The sequence below is a fragment of the Mustela putorius genome, unplaced genomic scaffold (assembly GCF_011764305.1).
Source record: "Mustela putorius furo isolate JIRA1106 unplaced genomic scaffold, ASM1176430v1.1 tig00000095_pilon_pilon_pilon, whole genome shotgun sequence".
Taxonomy (NCBI): domain Eukaryota; kingdom Metazoa; phylum Chordata; class Mammalia; order Carnivora; family Mustelidae; genus Mustela; species Mustela putorius.
This window is the reverse complement of record NW_025421280.1, coordinates 32,532,501-32,550,985: the sequence shown is the minus strand read 5'-3', so window position 1 is coordinate 32,550,985 and position 18,485 is coordinate 32,532,501. Positions and strand designations below refer to the sequence as shown.

The 18,485-nt window shown below is 57.6% G+C and overlaps 5 protein-coding genes across 11 annotated transcripts in view; 2 read left to right on the top strand and 3 right to left on the bottom strand.

Annotated features, from left to right (window-relative positions):
• Window positions 1-349: 349 nt before the first annotated feature.
• WDR83OS (WD repeat domain 83 opposite strand) lies at window positions 350-1,811 on the bottom strand. Its single transcript, XM_004748356.3, has 4 exons — window positions 1,653-1,811; window positions 1,431-1,536; window positions 816-913; window positions 350-720 (listed from the first exon to the last, which is right to left on the bottom strand). Exons 1-4 carry the CDS (start codon window positions 1,700-1,702, stop codon window positions 654-656), a joined length of 321 nt encoding a protein of 106 aa, XP_004748413.1. The 5' UTR covers window positions 1,703-1,811; the 3' UTR covers window positions 350-653.
• A 33-nt stretch (window positions 1,812-1,844) lies between these two features.
• WDR83 (WD repeat domain 83) lies at window positions 1,845-6,162 on the top strand. The gene is given in 9 exon segments (XM_045083611.1): window positions 1,845-2,191; window positions 2,269-2,389; window positions 2,472-2,577; window positions 3,205-3,253; window positions 3,329-3,455; window positions 4,322-4,389; window positions 4,484-4,592; window positions 4,665-4,806; window positions 5,859-6,162. Coding segments are annotated over 9 exon segments (975 nt in total). The 5' UTR covers window positions 1,845-2,088; the 3' UTR covers window positions 6,009-6,162.
• DHPS (deoxyhypusine synthase) lies at window positions 6,058-10,016 on the bottom strand. 3 transcript variants are annotated; one of them, XM_004748358.3, is made up of 10 exons: window positions 9,877-10,016; window positions 9,359-9,686; window positions 8,662-8,826; window positions 8,313-8,434; window positions 8,134-8,230; window positions 7,967-8,053; window positions 7,374-7,479; window positions 7,191-7,294; window positions 6,348-6,473; window positions 6,058-6,263 (listed from the first exon to the last, which is right to left on the bottom strand). In XM_004748358.3, the coding sequence occupies exons 2-10, from the start codon at window positions 9,563-9,565 to the stop codon at window positions 6,168-6,170; spliced, it is 1,110 nt and encodes a 369-aa protein (XP_004748415.2). In that variant the 5' UTR covers window positions 9,566-9,686; window positions 9,877-10,016; the 3' UTR covers window positions 6,058-6,167. The 3 variants fall into 3 exon arrangements, with proteins under 3 accessions (XP_004748415.2, XP_044939512.1, XP_044939516.1); XM_045083577.1 differs by lacking the exons at window positions 9,359-9,686; window positions 9,877-10,016 and adding an exon at window positions 9,127-9,225; XM_045083581.1 differs by lacking the exons at window positions 8,662-8,826; window positions 9,359-9,686; window positions 9,877-10,016 and having other exon boundaries at window positions 8,332-8,427.
• GNG14 (G protein subunit gamma 14) lies at window positions 10,001-14,130 on the top strand. Of its 2 annotated transcripts, XM_045083593.1 has the most exons (4): window positions 10,073-10,132; window positions 10,331-10,409; window positions 13,770-13,862; window positions 13,948-14,130. In XM_045083593.1, the coding sequence occupies exons 3-4, from the start codon at window positions 13,770-13,772 to the stop codon at window positions 14,071-14,073; spliced, it is 219 nt and encodes a 72-aa protein (XP_044939528.1). In that variant the 5' UTR covers window positions 10,073-10,132; window positions 10,331-10,409; the 3' UTR covers window positions 14,074-14,130. The 2 variants fall into 2 exon arrangements, with proteins under 2 accessions (XP_044939536.1, XP_044939528.1); XM_045083601.1 differs by lacking the exon at window positions 10,331-10,409 and having other exon boundaries at window positions 10,001-10,132.
• A 489-nt stretch (window positions 14,131-14,619) lies between these two features.
• Window positions 14,620-18,485, bottom strand: part of FBXW9 (F-box and WD repeat domain containing 9) — a 5,251-nt gene continuing 1,385 nt past the window's right edge. The window contains exons 2-10 of one of the 4 annotated variants that reach the window (XM_004748366.3): window positions 18,097-18,236; window positions 17,891-18,019; window positions 16,820-16,932; window positions 16,643-16,734; window positions 15,655-15,803; window positions 15,451-15,564; window positions 15,231-15,320; window positions 15,072-15,137; window positions 14,620-14,999 (exon numbers count right to left, since the gene is read on the bottom strand). In XM_004748366.3, coding sequence (XP_004748423.1) covers window positions 14,925-14,999; window positions 15,072-15,137; window positions 15,231-15,320; window positions 15,451-15,564; window positions 15,655-15,803; window positions 16,643-16,734; window positions 16,820-16,932; window positions 17,891-18,019; window positions 18,097-18,236 — 968 coding nt within the window. In that variant the 3' untranslated portion in view covers window positions 14,620-14,924. Of the gene's footprint in view, window positions 15,138-15,230; window positions 15,321-15,450; window positions 15,804-16,642; window positions 16,735-16,819; window positions 16,933-17,890; window positions 18,020-18,096; window positions 18,237-18,485 lie in introns of all 4 variants that reach the window. The other 3 variants (XM_045083559.1, XM_013054121.2, XM_004748365.3) reach the window with 3 other exon arrangements.

Sequence of the window (18,485 nt, the reverse complement as noted above, 5' to 3'; positions counted from 1 at the left end):
TATACAGCCTAATTGGAAGAAATACCCATGGGACTCAGGTGAGGAGTGACAGGTGGGGGAGGACTCAGTCTTTCATGCTTTTCCCAATCCCTATTAGTCCATCCAGTTCACTGGTATTATCCGATTTGTCTGATAAGAAAATGAAAGCCCACATTCCTCAGGTCAGCAGAGCCCATCTGCTGAGTTGCCAGAGGACAGGGATCACTGCTCTGCCTCAGGCAGCTGACTGAAGTCACAAGGCTTGTGAAAGAAGCAAGTGAACCACCACGACCAGAAGGCTCCAGGCTGGAGCCCCTCCCCCACCAGGAAAAGCACCCACAATCCACAGGAGAGGTTCCCAAAACACAGCCAGAATGCAAAACTTTATTATTAACTGGTTTCAACAAAAGAAACGAGTGGATACACGTAGAAACATGGACAGCATCTCCCCCAGCAGCAGGCAGGATGGGGAAGCAGGCAGGTGGGGGAGGCCTAGGAAATTCTCCTCTGCCCAGCAGAAGTGGAATCCCAGGGAAAGGGTCAGGTTCCCTCCATCCAGCTTCGAGCCCTGAGACTACCTCATTCAGGGAAGCCCAGGACAGCAGCTGAGGGCAGGGGCTGAATAACCAGGGCCAGGCCTGGGGGAAGGTGTACAGAGTAGTCCTTGGCTGACATCACCAGGGGGGCGTCATGGGCTGAGGGTTCTGCAGATATGACATCACCACGGCAGAGATGGACAGCCTGAGGGGGGAGAGAGGTGTCAGTCCAGAAGGGTAGGCTTGGGTCCCCCTCTCCCCACTTACTCAAAAGTCCTCCTTCTCTAAGCCTAGACTCACATGAAGCTACTCATCATCTGTTTAGTGTCCTCAGAGCTCCGGGAGTTGGCAAAGCTGATGAAGGAGCAGTAGACAGCGACCCAAGCGCACCACTTCAGCTGGGGAAAGGCAGGAGGATGGGGGTATTCGGTCAGTGACAGGCACACCAATGAGCCACCATAGGGGCATTCCCAGAAACGGGTGCCAACGCACTGTTTCCACCCGATGCAACCTGGATCTTGTCCCCAAGAATCCCTCAGTCCCATTCCCCCTGGTGTACTCCAGGTACCCAGTTTCTCGTTCTACCCTCTTGGCCTGCGTTTCTTGACAGCACCACATGCCCTCAGGCCTAAGAAGAGTAGCCTTTGACATGACTCGTGATACTAAGAACCCCATCCTTTCTCCACGAGTCCCCTCCAAATTACTTTAAAATCAAGCCGACCTCCCCGGTACCCACCCTGAACCCGGCTTCCCCTCCGGCTCTGGCTCTCTCCGCCCAGCAACACCGCAGCCCCGCCCCCGGCCAGGCCCAGGCCCCGCCCCCTCAGCGCCAGCCCGGCTTCATTCCGAATCCGCTCCCACCACGGGCTTCGTGGCCAGGCGGAGCTACGCCGAAGGAAACTCGGCGCCGCCCACCTTGAGCATAAGGCCGCACATGCTGAAGATCATGCCGAGCAGGTTCATGTAGTCCGGCGTCGGGTCGTCCAAGGCCGGGTTACACTCGCTCGGCGGGGGCTTGTACCTGCGGTAGGCTCAAGGGTCAGAGACACTCAAAGTCCCGCCCCCGAAGTGGACAAGCGCTTCCCTGGACCTCGCACCACAACCCGAGCCCTGTTCCCGTGATGTTGGGGTCCTCACCTCAGCACTTTGTTCGGCCTTCGTGGATCCGACATATTGTTAGTGGACATGGCGGGTCCGAGGTCGAGCCTCTTCCGCTGAGGGAGTCGCAGCTTCCGGTGCGGAAAAGCAGGGTGGCTTTTACAGTGACACCCACAGGCTGCGAGCTTCCGTTCCCAGGGGCGGGGCCAGGACTCCTTCCAGCCGGGGGATAGAGAATTGGAAAAGACCAGAAGTGTTTCTTGAAAACAAGAAGTGGAAAAGAAACCTAAAAGCTGGAATCAGGTTTCAGTATTCCAAACACTACCCCGAAAAAAGCCAAAATATTTGAACCGGAAGTGAGAAATAGGAAGTGGGCTACGGAAGACAATAAAGTTACACCCGAGCGTGGAGTCCCAGGATTCGGAGTCCTTGGTACGGATCGATGTAAGGCGGCGAGAAAGGGAACCCGAAACAAATGGCTTTCCCTGAGCCGAAACCACGGGGCCCGGAGCTGCCGCAAAAACGGGTGAAGACGCTAGACTGCGGGCAGGGGGCAGTGCGAGCTGTACGATTTAACGGTGAGCTCCCTCTTCGTTCCGGGTCCTCCTGCCTTCTGAGGTCCTCAGCCCTATAATTCCCTCCTGGTGTTTCCCAGTGGATGGCAATTACTGTCTGACGTGCGGCAGCGACAAGACCCTGAAGCTGTGGAATCCGTTGAGGGGGACGCTGCTGCGAACGTACAGCGGCCACGGCTACGAGGTGCTGGATGCGGCCGGGTGAGCCGGGGGCCAGTCCGAGATACGGATGCAGAGACCGGGATCTGAGGTCAGCACTGATCTTCCCTCCTTTGCCCTCCAGCTCCTTTGACAACAGCAGTCTCTGCTCCGGCGGCGGGGACAAGGCGGTGGTGCTGTGGGATGTGGCATCGGGGCAGGTCGTGCGCAAATTCCGGGGCCACGCGGGGGTGAGTACAAACGAGAAGAGGCCTCATTAGAGCGTGGATGACGGAGAAAGCCCGCATTGACGTGTAGGTGGTGACAGGGAACCCGCCCACCCCCACCCATTACCACCCCCACCCCAGGGCCCAGCATGCAGTGTCCCCCAAAATCTTTCACCTCCCCTATCTCTAGCCTTTGCTTTCTTTTTATTTTTTTTTAAGATTTTATTGACTTATTAGAGGGATGCCTGGGTGGCTTAGGCGGTTAAGCGGCTGCCTTGGGTTCAGGTCATGATCCAAGGATCCTGGGATCAAGTCCTACCACAGACTCCCACCTCAGTGGGGAGCCTGCCTCTCCCTCTGTCTGCTGCTCTCCCTGTTTGTGCTCACTCGCTTCTCGCTCTGATAAATAAATAAAATCCTAAAGAAAAAAAAAGATTTTGTTTACTTATTAGAGAGAGCACAAGCAGTGGGGCGGGTAAAGGGAGAAGGTTCCCTTCTCAGTGGGGCCAGATTCCAGGACCCTGGGATCATGACCTGAGCCAAAGGCAGATGCCCCTCCTTTGCTCTTGCTGTAACCAGCACCCAGAACCCTGCCTTTATCCCAGTCCTCCAAAGTCCAGTCTCCTCTGAGTGACAATTCCCATCTCTCAGAAGGTGAACACGGTCCAGTTTAATGAAGAGGCCACAGTCATCTTGTCTGGTGAGTCTGGGGTCTAGGCAGGGTGCTAACCCCTGCAACCCAAAGCTGACCTCACCTTCATGCTGGCTCTCACAGGCTCCATTGATTCCAGCATACGGTGCTGGGACTGCCGGTCGCGGAGGCCTGAGCCGGTGCAGACGCTGGACGAAGCCAGGGATGGCATATCTAGTGTGAAGGTGTCAGACCATGAGGTCCTGGCAGGGTGAGTGGAGCCAGGACCTCACTCGTGCCCTGCTGGGGATCACCACTGCCTCGCTACTTAGATTAAAATCTGCTCTTCTCACCTCAGCTTACAAGGCCCTGCACAGTGCTCTCTGCTGAGCTTTTAGCTTTTATTCATTCCACGTCTCATTTCTCTTAATATGCCAAGCATGCTCTCACCTCCGGACCTTTGCAGTGGCTCTTTCTCAGCCGGACTCCCTTTCTCCTTACTCAGAGTGTTTTTGAGCCTCTCTTGCATACCACTTTTTTTGTTGGGAAACACACAGCAGTTATTGAAATAGGGGAAAATCTCGGCCCACATCAGGCTGACGTTCTAGTTGCAAGAGGCAAACAATGACAATTCCCAAGCAGGGCTCCCCAGACTGTTGGCTGGTCTGTTCCCACACATCATCTCCTGGACCACACGTTTGTCTCCTTATCCTTCAAGTCCCAGTTGAGAGGTCACCTCCTCAGGGAGGCCTTCCTAGATTATTCTCAGTCAGTAAGGCTCTGGTGGCAGAACGTGCTCTGACTTTGTTGCAGCTGTGTCCCAAGGTCTAGCCCAGAGAGGCAGCTCAGTGCATATCAGAAACCCATAGAGTAGGTCCTGATCGGCCCTGGGTGTCCGTCTCAAAGCCAGTGCCTGGGAATTCCACTTAAGAACTCATTTCAGTGTTTATTTCCCATGGCTAGCCTTGAGTGTGAGCATGACAGCGAAGGGTGCACAGGGAAGGGCAAGCTAAGCCCCCCCCCACACACACACACACCCTGCCCCAGGGTCCTGGCAGGGTCAGGGAGAGTCCAGGGACTGGAGCCATGGACCTCCTGGCCCCAGTTGATGCTTCAGCTGGATCCATCCTCTTGCAGCTCTGTGGATGGCCGGGTGAGGCGCTATGACCTGAGGTTGGGGCAGCTCTTCTCAGACTACGTGGGCAGTAAGTGTGGCAGGACTGTGGGGCAGGCAGGGCCGGTTCGGGGCAGCAAAGGGGGCCCCAGCCTCACCCACCTGTGCCCCTCCCCACCCCCCAGGCCCCATCACCTGTACGTGCTTTAGCCGGGACGGGCAGTGCACCCTGGTCTCCAGCCTGGACTCCACGTTGCGGCTTCTAGACAAGGACACAGGGGAGCTGCTGGGCGAGTGAGTCCTCGGGGTCCTGGAACACACCCCCCCCCCCCGCCGCCGCCCCCAGCACCCTCTGCTAGGACCCAGGCCCTCCTGACCCCTCCCACCCCCAGGTACACCTGGCCATAAGAACCAGGAGTACAAGCTGGACTGCTGCCTGAGTGAGCGTGACACACACGTGGTCAGCTGCTCCGAGGACGGGAAGGTGTACTTCTGGGACCTGGTGGAGGTGAGCGTCCTCACCCCAACTCCTTACCAGGCTGCCTGCTCTGTCTTTCCCGTCACTCCCACACCTGCGAAGCGGAATGCTATTAGAGCTGGGGCCTTGCAGGAGTGAGTGAAAAGAGAAAGCAGCAAGGGCATTCCTGGCAAAGGGAACATGTGTGCTAAGGCTTGGAGGTGTGGCCCACTTGGGTCAGGAGACAAAGGTACTGTGGGATGGTGGCGGCAGCAGAGCTGTAAGCAAGGCCACGCAGGCCCAGCTGACCTTGGAACTGGGGCCAACAGCCGCACCAGACCCCCACTGAGATGGGGCTATAGTTCAGAAACCCTGAGCTACCTCTGAGCATCCCCATGGTTTCTAGTCCCAAACCCCGTGAGCCCTGTCTTGATAAGTCTCGGCCTGGTGGGAAGGTCAGACTGGAAACAGGCTATTATTCTGACCTCATGGAGTCAGGGCTGGGGCTTGGCCAGGGCAAGTATTGCCCCTAAGAGGATGGAGGAAGCTGGGGGTGGGGGATGGAGACTTGGGGGCCCAGGTCTCTCTGGCAACGGAGAACGCGCCAGTGTTCTGCTTACTTGTCGAGAGTCTACCAGACAAAGTCACCCTGAGCGGGGGAGCGCATGGAGGAACATTTTCGAAGTGGGAAGAGCAACTTGGAGCCTACTTAAGGGACCAGATGCGTTGAGCGGGGACTTCAGGCTGATGAAGGAAGTGAGCACAGACGCTGCCCCGTGGGCCCCTAGAGCCCAGATGGCAGCAAGGCAGAGAAGCCAGGACAGGACAGGGTCGGAGCAAGGTGGTGGCTGTGGATGTGGATCGAGACATGGTCTAAAGGCCGCACCAGGAGCACTTGCTGATAAACGGGTGGGAAGCGTGAAAGAGCAAGACTCCCGGGATGTTTGGCCTGAGCCACACGTGCTCCAAAAGATAGTGCAGCTCAGGCGTTCATTTTGGGGCAGCTGAGGTTTGCAGTGCCTGGGAAGCTGTTGGCGGCGGGTGGCTGAAGGTCAAGGGAGAGGGACGCACTGATAACCGCTCCCCACCCCTTCCCTCCACAGGGTGCCCTGACGCTGGCCCTTCCTGTGGGTCCCGGCGTGGTGCAGTCGCTGGCCTTCCACCCCACGGAGCCCTGCCTGCTGACCGCCACGGGAGGCAGCGTCCAGTGCTGGCGGGAGGAGGCTTATGAGGCTGATGGTGGCACTGGGTGAAGGTGGGGGACCCACCGCCACCAAGGACACAGACATGGACTCAAAAGGATCATGGAGACCATTTATTTTAGACACACAGCTGACCAAGGAGGGAGGAAGGGACCGGGTTTGCAAGCTAATAAATACAGGAGAGGGGAGACTTCCCTGAGCCACAGCCATTCAGTCCTCATTCTTCTCAGGCATGAAGGCATCTCTCTTCTGGGCAAAAGTTTCAGCCACAAGCAGGGGGAAGACGAGGGAGGCGTCGGCGTAGACCTGCAGAGGGGACGTGAGTGAATCATAGGGCTTGCGGCCGCACTCTGGGAGACTGTGCGCCCCAGCCACCTGACCAGCCCTCACCTTGACAGGCTGTGCATCCACCCGGATCTTGCCCCAGGAAACCGCTTCGTCCGGCCTGGCACCAGAGTCCGAGCCATCAAACTCCTGGGCCGTGTTGATATAGACAGAGTAGTCAGCCCCGTTCCGCTGTGGGGAGAGCCAAGGGCAGGGGGAGCTGGTCAGCCAGTCACTGGACATGGCGGGGCGGGGGGGTGGGCACTAGCTAAGAGGCCAAGGGCTGTGTCCTGCGTGCAGGAAGCCCGGAGCGGCCCCCCACTCCAAAGGAAGGGCCTCACATCCATGCAGGAGCAGAGCACAAGGTTGGGGTTTGGTAGGGTTGATGGGTAGAGCTGCCACCAAACACCAAGATGACGCCCACTCTGATCAAGGCCCCATCAGTCTTCACCCGACCCCCCCCATGTTACCCCATCCCCCACAAATGCCAGAGGGCACCTGAGAGCTCCCAAGTGGCAGCCCTGGAGGCCTGGCTCCTGCTGCTGGTCACCTCCGCTCCCCTTCACCGGCCTGCTAACTAACTGTACCTGGACTTAATTCAGGCACCCCAGAGCCTTTGCACTGGCCGTTTCCTGTGCTCACTGGCTGTCTTTCCCAGAACGTCATTTCTCTTGCCATCTTGTCTTCCCTCGTTTCTTCCCACAGGAGCTAACTGCCATGTGGCAACCATGTCACTTGTTCGCTGCCTGTCTCCCTGGCTAGAACATCAGTCCCGGAGGACAGGGATCCTGACCTGTCTAGTCCACAGCTGTCTCCCCAGCACATGGCACAGGCCTAGCGCACAGGCATGGCTGCATGGCGAGCCCGCATCCACCCACACTAGGGACTGGGTGCCCTGTCTCCACTCACCATGAGGTTGGCGTTGGCGATGTGGTGCTTGACCAAACCCCCGCCCAGGATGATCATCCCAGTGTGCTTGGCAAAGATGGCCTGTGTGTTGATGAGCCTCAGGTCTGGAGAAGAGCGCTGTGGTCAGGCTGTGGACCCAGCCAGCCCTCCTCCCCTGCTCCCGTGTGACCCCCTGTGCCTCACCCTCGACAATGTCCAGGACCAAGCCTGGGTTCTTATAGGAATGGAAGAAGATCATGTCACCCAGGGAGCCATCTGTGAGCGCTGGGCTCAACACGGGGATGTGGTTCTGGAGGAACAGCAAGACAAGAGTGACTGGAGCTCGGAGCCCAGTGGGAGCAAGCTGGTCCCTATCCCAGTGGCATCCCCTCCTCTTTGCCTGATTCTGGGCAGAGTGCTTAAGTTCTCTGGGTCTCAGTCTCCTCAACTGTAAAATGGACAAAACACCTCCCTCATGGACGAAGAAGCGTTAAGTGACAAAATCACAAAGAATGAAGGATAGTGTCTGACAAAGAACGGCCGCTCTCGCTACTCTGCCGGACCTCCGCCTTGAAGGAGCATGGGACCACCCCATGACGGCTGCCCCAACTGATCCCAAGTCTAGGAAACAAGCCAGGATCCCAAGGTCACACTCAGTGGCTGTGCAGCCTCAGACAAACCACCTGAGCTCTGTGTCAGATTCCGCATCTCAGAGTGGCGATGAGGAATGGACTCTCCAGGGGTCTATGAAGGTGAAACACCAAGGCCTGGTATCCGGGCCCCACCCAGCCGCTCACCTTCTGGGCCCAGTAATACACCGACTCTGGGTTGTTGATCTCCTTGCCCAGGCGGGCAATCATCTTGGAAGGTGTCCACTTCACACCCTAGGAGGAAACACTGACTTCAGCCTACAGTGCCTGCCCCGACTCCTACCACGTCAGCCCCTAGGTCGCTCCTGCCCCACCTCTGTGTTCTGCTCCAGCACCATCTGGTCCAGAATGGGCATCAACCAATCCTCAAACTTGCAGTAATTGTCGTTGGGCACCAGTAAGTTTCCAATCCTGTGAACATGAGGCATGTGGGCATCAGGCCCCAGGACTCCCAGCCCAGCTCCCTTGCTCAGCACCACCCAGGGCCCCCAACCTGTTGATCCCGTTCTCACGTAGCTCCTTCCCCCTGAGACTGAAATCGCCCAGGTACGTGGGTGCCAGGCACTTGATAAAATCTTCCTCCACGCCGCCAGCTGTGGTCACTAAGACATCCACCTGCAGCCGTAAGTCAGGGAGGTTGGCCCAGGAAGAGAGCCCTGCCCTCACCCCAGGTAGAGCTCCCAATACTAACCCAGTGACCCTTGGGGAAAGCTCTACAGCAAAAGTAGATCGTGTCCCTCTGCTTAAAACTGACCCCACCTCCTTATGTCATTTAAATCACCAGTAATTTTATTGCCCTAAGACCTAGAAAGGCCAAGGTCACAACCCCACGAGGTCCCCACCATGTTGTGCTGCACGAGGTAACGGATGGTCTCACGGATGCCTGAACTGATGAGGTTTGATGTGTAGCCCAGAAAGATGGTGCAGCCAGTAAGTGGGCGCCGGCTCTGGGTCAGGTCTGCATGGTGGTCTTCATCCTGTGACAGTGGCTCCAGTTTCTTCTCTATCTAGATGTAAGGGCAGAGTCTAGTTACCCTCTGGCCCCAAACCCTAGCACCTACCACTTCTACCTGGAATACCTGTAGCCAGGGAACGAACGCCCTTTGTGCAGGCTCCGCCCCATTCACAGCCCAAATCTCAAGGCACACGCTCAGGTTTTACCCCCTTTTCAAGGAATCGGAGAGCACGACCTTTGCAGGCCCGGTGCCCTTCCCCGACGGGAAAAACAAATCCGAGCCTGACTTAGGCTCCTCAACCGTACAGTTCAGAACACTTTCACTCGCCTCCTATCTAGAATCAGTCCCAACCTCATCCTAATTGTAGAACACTATGGGGATGGGGGCTGGAGGTGGGAAGACAACGTCCTCTTCCCAGCACAGAAACTGCCGCCCAGAATGGGTCCCGCCTCTCTCCAACTATTGGACCGCCCAACAAAGGACACGCCTCCTTCTCAAGGGATCCCCGCCCCCTCCGAGTACTGCATTGCCGCTACTTTAGGCCACACCCCCTCGATGCAGGAAGTTCCGCCCCAGGCTTCACCATGGCGTTGACTTGCTGCACTGCGCGCCCGAAGTTGGTGGCCTGAAAGCCAGTGGTGCCGAAGGCCTCCAGTAGCGCACGGTAGTCCACGCCGCGGTTGAAGTCGTAACCTCGGACTTGGGAGCTCTCGGAGGGTAGCGCCGAGCTGTGCTTCAGCACAGCGGCCAGCGCCGCCGCGGGTGCCTTCCCTTCCGGAGGACCCTCCATGTTCCTGAGGCCGCAGTCCCAGATCACAGCCGTCCAAGGCCAGGCCTCCAGCGGCCTCCAAACGCACTAAACCTCAGCACGCGCTCTGTACGACAGTACAGGAAGTAGGGCTCGGGAAAACCTGCAGAAGGGGCGGGAAGTAGTTTAGTCACGTGACCTTCTATGAGTCCCATAATCCAGGGCGCGGCCATGTTTGCGCGTGCGTTCCGTAATACGGAAGCTGCGAGGAGCCGCTATTCCTTGTCTCGTGTCTTACCAAGCCTGAGATGAATAACGATTCCTACTTTCACTGCCGCCTGCTGGAGACTCACCGCGTTGCGCGGCGCTTTCCCATTCGTTTCTGTCCCTTCTGGAAGGAGGGTGGCTTCTTAGACGTCGCCTTTGGACAGGATTCGAGTCATCAGGAAATGTCAAATAGTTTCTGCCCCTGAGCGTCTCTCGTCGAATGGTTTAGTGATCGTTGTCCGTACCTCTCAGGTCTCCAGAGCCGCCTCCACATGCTGCGTAACCCTGCGGGCCGTTGCAGCTGTCGCTTCTTCTGGGAAGCCTCCTCTGACCTTCCTCTGGGTAAGGGACCTCCTCTGGGATCCAAGGCTGACCTCTCTTTCCCTCCATCAAGACTGTGAGACCCTCAAAGGTGGGGTCTGTATCTCATGGATCCTCCTAGCGCTGCACAGGGTCTGGTCCAGGGGTACTCTTCTAAGCAGGCATTCTACAACTTAGGGAGTCTATACTATACGTTGGGCTCTGTGTTTGGCATTTCAGACTTATCAGTGAGCAAGATGCAGACCCTGCCCTCCTGGAGTCCACAGTTTGGGGAGCTAGAAAGCTAACAACAATAGTGGTAAGTGCTATTGAGGAGCCAAAATGATGATGTGTCTTTTAGGTAGGGGTGGATGGAGGGGGGGAGGTGGCCTTATTTGAAGCAACAGGTGATTGGGGAAGACGCCAAGGAGGTGACATTTGAGCCAAGGCCAGAAAAACCCCATACGTGAAGATTTGGGGAGGCCTTTATCCACCATCCCCCACTGGGAAAGAGAACTGGCAGTGCAAAGGTCCTGAGGCCAGAGATTAGCCCACTTGATTGGAGAAAGAGAACGTCCTCCTAGACATCTTTGACAGTCCCCAGTTGGATCTCACTCCTCAGTTCCCACTCCTCCTAACCCAGATCTCCCTGCAGTCTTCCACAGCTCAACAAAGAGCCCTCAGCTCAGCGAATAAGCCCTCCGTGCACCTAGTAGGCTCAACCCTGAAGAATTGAACTTAATGTCTTTCCTTCTCTCACACTCACACTCATCCCTCAGCACCTCCACCAAGTTCTACCCACAAGATGGGTCCCAGATCCAGGTGCCTTTTCTTACTGTTAGAATTTGACATTCGGTTAGTTTCAGCTGTACAACATTATGATTGGTGTTTGTATCCAGGTCCTTCTCTCCATTCTCAAAGCCTCAACGCTGGGCTGCCTTCCCTCCAAACCATCTCCCGGCTGTGGTCAGAGAGCTCAATACACAGAAACCAGAAACATCGTTCCTTTTTAAAACTCTCTTATGCTGGCTTCTCCCTAGGAGTAAAATCCAGGGTCTTCACCGTGGCCTCTGAAGGGCCTGCTTACTTTCCTGCCCTCCTCTCCCACCACTTGTCCTCAGTTCCTTCCTTTCTGGTTACATCGGCCTCCTCGCTGTCCGAGAACCCACCAAGCTTGTTTCCGGACCTTTGACGTACCCGCTGCTCCTTCTGCCTGGAATACCCTCTTTTCCAGCTCCTTCTCTGAATCTCTGTCTAAATATTACCTCGTCCAAGAGGCCTGCTCTGACCACCTGACTCCCCACTTACCTTGCTCATCATTCTCTTTCATTTTGTCTGCTGTTGTCCGTCCCTCCCTGATGACAGCGGCCACTCCGTGCAGGCAGGATTGTCTGGGCTCGCCGCTGTTTCTCTTACTCTGTGCAGTGATCGCATACTGTGATCTCAGCAAATATGCTGAATGAATCAGTGAGCCCACACAGGGGCATCAGGGTGATCCGGGAATCCAGGAATGAAGGAAGGGAAGAGGTCAATAAATGAACTCAGGGACGCCTGCTGGCTCTGTCAGTGGAGCTTGTGAGTCCTGATCTCGAGGTTGTGAGTTTGAGCCCCACGCTGGGTGTAGAGATTACTTAACGATAAAATCTGTAAAAGAAAAAAAAAAAGGAAAATTCAGAACAGGTAGAAGGTGCCAGAGCAGACAGAGCCCTCTGGGCAGTAGTAAAGAAGATGGGTTTAAAAAGGCTGGGAAACGATTGGAGAGTTTTAAGATTTTTTATGTATTTGTCAGAGAGACAGAGAGCACACAGGCAGGGGGAGCAGAACGCAGAGGGAGAAGCAGGCTCCCCACTGAGCAAGGAGTCAGATGCAGGACTTGATCCCAGGCCCCTGGGATCATGACCTTAGCCAAAGGCAGATGCTTAACTGACCGAGCCACCCAGGCATCCCAACCATGAGAGAGTTTTTACTTCCCCCAACTTTAAAAAAAAAAACTTTTATTTTTGAGTAAGCTCTACACACAACATGGGGCTCAAACTCACAACCCTGAGATCAAGAGGCAGCCAAGCCCTCCACCAACTTTTTTTTTATTGTAGTAAAACATATAACATAAAATTTATTATCACATTTATTAATTTATTCAAGTATGCGGTTCTATGGCATTAAGCACATTTACACTGTTGTACAAACATGGCCACTGTCAATCTCTACAGTGTTTTTTTTCATCATCCCAAACTGAAACTCTGTCCCCATTAAACACTAACTCCCTGTCCCCCACCCCCAGCCACCCACCATCTACTTCCTGTCTCTGGATTTGACATCCCTAGGGAGGTCATGTAACGGGCTCATACCTTATCAGTCATTTTCTTTTTTTTTTTTTTTTTAAGATTTTATTTATTTGAGAGAGAGACAGGGAGAGAGAGCATGAGTAAGGAGAAGGGCAGAGAGAGCAGCAGACTCCCCGTGGAGCTGGGAGCCCGATGCTGGACTCGATCCCGGGACTCCGAGATCATGACCTGAGCCGAAGGCAGTTGTCCAACCAACTGAGCCACCCAGGCGTCCCTTTATTAGTCATTTTCTGACTGGCTTATTTCACTTAACAGATGCCTTCAAGGGTTTTCCATGTTGTAATGTGATTTGTTTTTCACCAGACCCCACTAGCTGCCTCGGGGAGCAAACGGGCAGGGGGGAAAGGCAGGGCAGGGGAGACGAGGCGGAGGCGCCTGTGCTGGTCCAGGCCAGCGGAGGTGGGAGCAGGACCTGGGACATGCCAGCGGACGTGGAGAAACATGACCAGATTGAGAAGCTAATTGAGGTTGATCTGATGGCTCCTAAGCAAAAGCTCGGACATAGGGACACCGGAAAGAGAGGGTCAAAGGAGCTGAAGATGTGGGCCAGGGCATTTGAGCGGATGGTGATGAACTGGGGGCAGAAGGTCTTGGGGGAAGACAATCCCGAGTCCAGCTTTGGCTGAGCTAGGCGAGAGACCCCTGAGAGCCCAGTGCGGCAGACGGAGGAGGCAGTGGGCTCTGCGGGTGGATATGAGATCAGGGAAAGCTCTGGGATGGGGACAGAAGGAGCCATCAGCATAAGCAAGTAGACAGAGTTCTCTGTGGATAAGATCCCGGCTGGTGAGTGTAGACAGGGGAGAGACAGGGCTTCACCTGAGCCAAGGTACACTCTGTATGTGGTAGGGGGGTGGGGGCAGAGGCTGGCAAAGGAGGAGGGTTGGCGCCCATCGGCAGAGGATCAAGCAGGTCAGTGAGAAGCCAGGGCCCCCAAGCTCCCCCAGCGAAGGTGACACGTGACACCAGGGCAGCCACTGGGCCCCCTGGGGCAGGGACCCCCTCAGCTGAGGCAGCTGCTGCCGCTGGTGACATTTCACTCCGTGAGTGTCCTGGCTTCAAAGTCTCTGCAGGGGTGGGGGAGGGATCGGAGGGGGCTGGAGAGGCCAGGCTGGCCAGGGAGGGAGCCAGAGCCGGGCTGCTGGAGGACCGAGCAGTCAGGAATCAGCTGCAGTCCTCAAGCTGAAGTACGTGGTCCTGACGGGTCGGGGACCCGCCACCCCCTTCCCACAGCCCCCAGGGGGACACCAGAGGCGGCGAGGGGACTCTCGGGTAGCCATGTGGCTCAGAGTCTGGAATCGAGCCCACTGCCCGTGACCCCTCTCACTTTCCTGCAGATGTCCAGCAAGGTGGCCATTGGCAGTGACATCGGGCAGGCCCGCCGGGCCGTGGAGCAGCTGCGGATGGAGGCAGGCATCGAACGCGTGAAGGTGAGGGCCAGGGTGGTGGCACGGGCGTGTCTGGGCGAGGGGGCAGGTGGGCAGCCCCGGCCTGGCTGACCAGTCTGGCCTGCAGGTGTCCAAGGCGGCCTCCGACCTGCTGCAGTTCTGCATGGAGCAGGCCAAGAGTGACCCCTTCCTCGTGGGCATCCCCGCTGCCACCAACCCCTTCAAGGAGAAGAAGCCCTGCACCATCCTGTGACCTCCACGGCCCTGACCACCCGGGAGGCCGCAATAAACATGAAGTGAGGGATCCCCAGGACGTGGCTTGGCCAGGCTTCGGTGGGGGCAGAGAGGGCCCCTGCTGGGAGCTGCGGGCGCATCTAGCGCAACCCCCATCCCCCACCGGCTCTAGGGTCCTGGGCCCCAGCAGCACACATGTCCTGCACCCCCAGAAGGACGGCACACACCTCCCCCACCCCTCTCTGCCCCCCCCGCACCCGTGGGGTGGCCTCAGCAGATCCCCTTGCCCACCGCACAATCGCGCCCAGGGTAAGAGTCCCAGGCTGGGTGCCAACACGCATCACACACACACACACACACATGCCATTACACAAACATGTGCAAACCCTTGAGAGCCTCCCCTTCCTCACACACACCCACATCCACTGGCCCACAGACAAGCGTAGACAAGGTTATTGTTACAACACTCACAGCCAGACCTGCCTCCCCCGCGACATAGACTGTCTCCAAGACGGTCACACACCCGGCGGCGCCTCCCAGTCCCAAGCAAGCACAGGCAGGGCCCTCGAGGGACACCAGTACATCAGGTTTATTTCTCCTTCGCTCTGGAAGGAAAGCAGGTATCCAAATCCTAACAAAAACAGGGCCCTAGGGAGGGGAGCAGTCCCCTGGGTGGGCCTGAACACCAGGCTCACCTCCCCTGGCGTGGGCCATGGCCTGTGGGGCACAGCTCACCACGGCCCAGACTCCTTGTGCCTCAGGGCTTCGGGACAGGGCAGGGGCAGCACCAGCACAGGGGGGATGGTCCCCCGAGAACAGAGGCCACGGCCCAGCCTGTGGGTCGGCAGAGCCACGTCCGCATCCTCCTGCTCAGGCCTGCAGCCTCCAGACCTCCAGTGACAGGCCTCCAGAGGCAGCGACCACCAGGTTGCCCTCTGCGCAGATCTGGGGATGCAGGGCAGAGGGAGTCAGGGGCGCTCTGGGCACCTGGACAAGGCGCACGGGGCAGGGTCTTACCCCATTCAGCACGTTGTTGTGGCTTCGGGTGCAGATGGTCCTCGGCGGGTCCGTAGGCACGTGCACCTGGGGGGCGGGGGGCAGTGGGCAAAGGTCTGGCCATGGGCTGCTGGCTGGTGGGGGCAGGGTAAGGGAGAGGGGCCTGTCTCGGGGGCTCACCCGGATGGTCTTGTCGGTGGATGTGGTGTACAAGGCCCCCAGTGAGTGTTTGATCCCTGTGATCTGAGACCTGTGGCCCACGTCAAAAGACTGCAGGAAGGAGGGACAGGGAACACTCAGGAAAGGCCTTGCCCAGGGTCAGCCCGCCAGCTGCCCAGGGGTTCAGGAGGTAGGGAGGAGGCCCAGGGACTGTTGGGCAGGGGCCAGCTCCCTGGCGGACCCGGACGAGCTGGAAGCGGCCGTTGTGGTTGGCGAAGACGTGCAGCAGGCCCTGGTTGTCACCAGCCCAGAGCTGGGGCTCCTGGTAGGACATGCAGAGCAGGTAGGAGTCCAGCTGCAGGAGGAATGCGGGACAGAGCAGCTCAGGCCGGGCCAAGCCACCACCCCATGCCCGGTCCCTGCGGCTCCCCCGGGGAGGGTCCACCTGCAGCCGCTGCAGGACGCTGTTGGCCCTACGGTCGAACACCACGAGCGTGTGGTCCTCGCTGCCCGAGATGATGTGCCGGTCGTCAGCCAGCAGCGCCAGCACCGCACTGGAGTGCAGCCGTCGGCTCTTCAGCAGGGTCGGGCCGACTTCAGGAGTGATGCGGCGAGGAGGGAGACATCAGAGCCCCTGCCCCCCGCCCCCCCGCCCGCCCCTATCCCGCTTGGCACAACCCTTGGTCTGCTCTGCCTGCCCCCATCCCATCTCTCTCCTCTCTGGTCCCAGCAAGGACTGGGGCCATCCAGGGCCCCCAGATCTCAGCCCTCCCAGCCCCCGGGCCAATCCCATCTGCTCTCCGTACCTAGCCAACCTCAGCGAGTTCCCACATTAAATGCTTCCGCTCCCAGGCAGGTCTGAGCCAAGCCCCACTCCCATAACCAGGCCCCCACCTCTGGCCCCTCCTGGGAAAAGACCCCTAGCCCTACAATTAAAATAAGAATGAATAAAGAAAGAAACAATAGAAAAGGCTTTGGTGCTGGGCAGTGTTTTCCTAGGCTTTTTATGTAAACCAATATTTATTCTACCAATGTTCCTACTGTCCTCTCCTCCTATGAACCCTATGGGGTTGGGGTTACTATCCAGAACCTACAGACGGGGACACTGAGGTTCAAGCTTGACAGCGAGGACGGCGGCGGGGGTAGTCAGGGTTCTAGGGGCTGCTCCACCTCCCACAGTATTGAGGCTCAGAGGATCTCCTGCCGTCCAGACCCCCAGGTGGAGGGGGGCTGCCTCTGCCCCCAACATCCATCCCCCACCAGCTGCCTCTGCTGGCCCAGCAACAGCACGGGCCGCTCGGCGTGGTCAGCATCTGGTTGAGACTGTCATCCCAGCCAGGCTGTGAGGTCCAAGTGTCTCCTTCCCCAGCATGACCCTGGAGACCCCAAGCGGCCCTCCTCTCCCCACCCGGGTCCCTGGGCCCCCAGCCCACCTCTGGGGTCGTAGACGGTCACCTTCTTGTCATAGGTGCCAGTCACCAGGATGTCAGGCCGGTAGGACAAGCAGAGCACAGCCGCCTTGCCCCTGGGAACACACGGAGCCTGAGGCTTGGGCTGTGACTAGCTGGGACCCAGCCCGGCCCCGCCTCCCCACCCAGGACCCCACACACTTGATCTCGCCGAACTGCTGCCCATCAGCTGCCATGTCCCAGAGCTTCACCGTGCTGTCCCAGGAACCAGAGCACACGCGGTGGTCCAGCGCCGCCAGCGACCACACCCAGCCCTGCAGACCAGACCCAGTGGTCACCCCCATTCCAAAGGTAACCAAACCAAGGGTCAGAGGAGGGAGACAGCTGACCCCAGAAGCCAGAGCAAGGCAGCTCCAAGTAGAGGTCAGGACTTAGGTCGGTGGGTCTGTCTGACTTCAGAGCCTGGGATGTGCACACCCACATACAATGATACTCCTAAGTCCAGTCCCTGCCAGACTCAGCACCTGTGGTGGTTGGAGCCACGTAACAAGTCGATTAAAAGTGGGGCTTCCACTCCATGACTGGAGCAAATGACATGCTCTCCCTGTTTCTTCACTGGGAAAATGGGCACCAAAAAACAGCGCCTGCCTTGGGAGCTAACAGGCACAAATCACTGGCTGGTGGCTAACCCATTCCTCACCAAACTCCCTGAGCAGAGTGCTGTAACCGGGTCGCATGCTACAAACGAGGACACTGGAGCACAGAGAGGTTGTGTCTCTTGCCCAAGGTCATACAGCCAGGAAGGAGCAGAATAGGGATTTGAACCCAGTGGCCTAGCTCCGGCACCAAGCTCTTGGCCACCTGCCTACACCACCTCGGTGACTGGTGGCAGTGGTTTTCTTCCACAGCCGCTTCTCATGAGATGACCGCCATGCTCAGAGCTTTGTGAGCCTCACAGGCAGCCTCGAAACTGCCCTGCCCTATGCCTCTCAAGTATACCTGATGTCCCCCCGAGTGCCTGCTGTGTATCCCAGCCCACGTAAAGCTCTACGGCATAGCCATCTCATTCATGCTCATCTTAAACAAGCCCTAGACACAGGCAGAAATGGAGGCTGAGAGAAGTCCCGCATCTCACCCAATGTCACACTAGTCATGGCAGAGCAAGATTTAAATCCACAACGTCTGGTGCCAAAACGAAACTCCTGCCCTTAACCATGGCACCCTACTCAGGCCCCACCCCTCCATCCCATGTCTGGCCTCCTAACCCCTCACCTTGTGGGTGCTGTTCTTCTCGGTGCCCAAGGCCTTGACTAGAACCTGGCTGGGTTCCACCCCCAGCTGCCGCAGGTCCCACAGATTGACATTGCGATCTCGGGAGCCCGACAGACAGAACGCACCGCCCTGAGAAGAAAACAAGGTGGTGGCCTCAGAATCACCCTGGCCCAGCCCTGCCTGCCCCCCACCGAGCCCCACCTCACCTGGAGCAGCAGCACCGAGTCAATAGAAGCAAAGTGCCCATCAGCCAAACAGAAGTACTCAGCCCAGCGCCCATCCTCCGCCCAGCGTGACAGGTGCTGCTCCAGCTCGATGCAGGCTGTCGGCCAGTCAAAGTCCTCCTCTGTGGGGCATCGTGAGCAGGGTCCCCAGTGGGCAGGAATCCTGACATCCACAGCAGCTGTCCAAGCCCATCCCTGGCTTCCAGGAAGCCCAACCTTCACCAGACTTGGAGAGAACCCCACCTGGATCCCTGACCCCACCCAAGAAGGCCTAGAATCTAGCTTTGGGACCACCTTCCAAGCAGGCTTAGGACTACTCACCCCAGTTTCCAAAAATAGAGTAACTAGAGCCTCCGGACCATCTTTGCAGG

Bases quoted from the DNA above. Each gene is read 5' to 3' on its own strand.
- WDR83OS (XM_004748356.3), bottom strand. From the start codon at position 1,702: ATGTCCACTAACAATATGTCGGATCCACGAAGGCCGAACAAAGTGCTG. The intron at 1,537-1,652 runs GTGAGGACCCCA...AGCCTACCGCAG, and splicing joins AGGCCGAACAAAGTGCTGAG to GTACAAGCCCCCGCCGAGCG. The intron at 914-1,430 runs GTGGGCGGCGCC...GCCTTTCCCCAG, and splicing joins TGTGCGGCCTTATGCTCAAG to CTGAAGTGGTGCGCTTGGGT.
- DHPS (XM_004748358.3), bottom strand. From the start codon at position 9,565: ATGGAGGGTCCTCCGGAAGGGAAGGCACCCGCGGCGGCGCTGGCCGCT. The intron at 8,435-8,661 runs GTGGGGACCTCG...TTACGGCTGCAG, and splicing joins ACCTCGTGCAGCACAACATG to GTGGATGTCTTAGTGACCAC. The intron at 6,474-7,190 runs GTGAGTGGAGAC...CTCTCCCCACAG, and splicing joins TCGCCAACGCCAACCTCATG to CGGAACGGGGCTGACTACTC.
- GNG14 (XM_045083601.1), top strand. From the start codon at position 13,770: ATGTCCAGCAAGGTGGCCATTGGCAGTGACATCGGGCAGGCCCGCCGG. The intron at 13,863-13,947 runs GTGAGGGCCAGG...TCTGGCCTGCAG, and splicing joins CAGGCATCGAACGCGTGAAG to GTGTCCAAGGCGGCCTCCGA.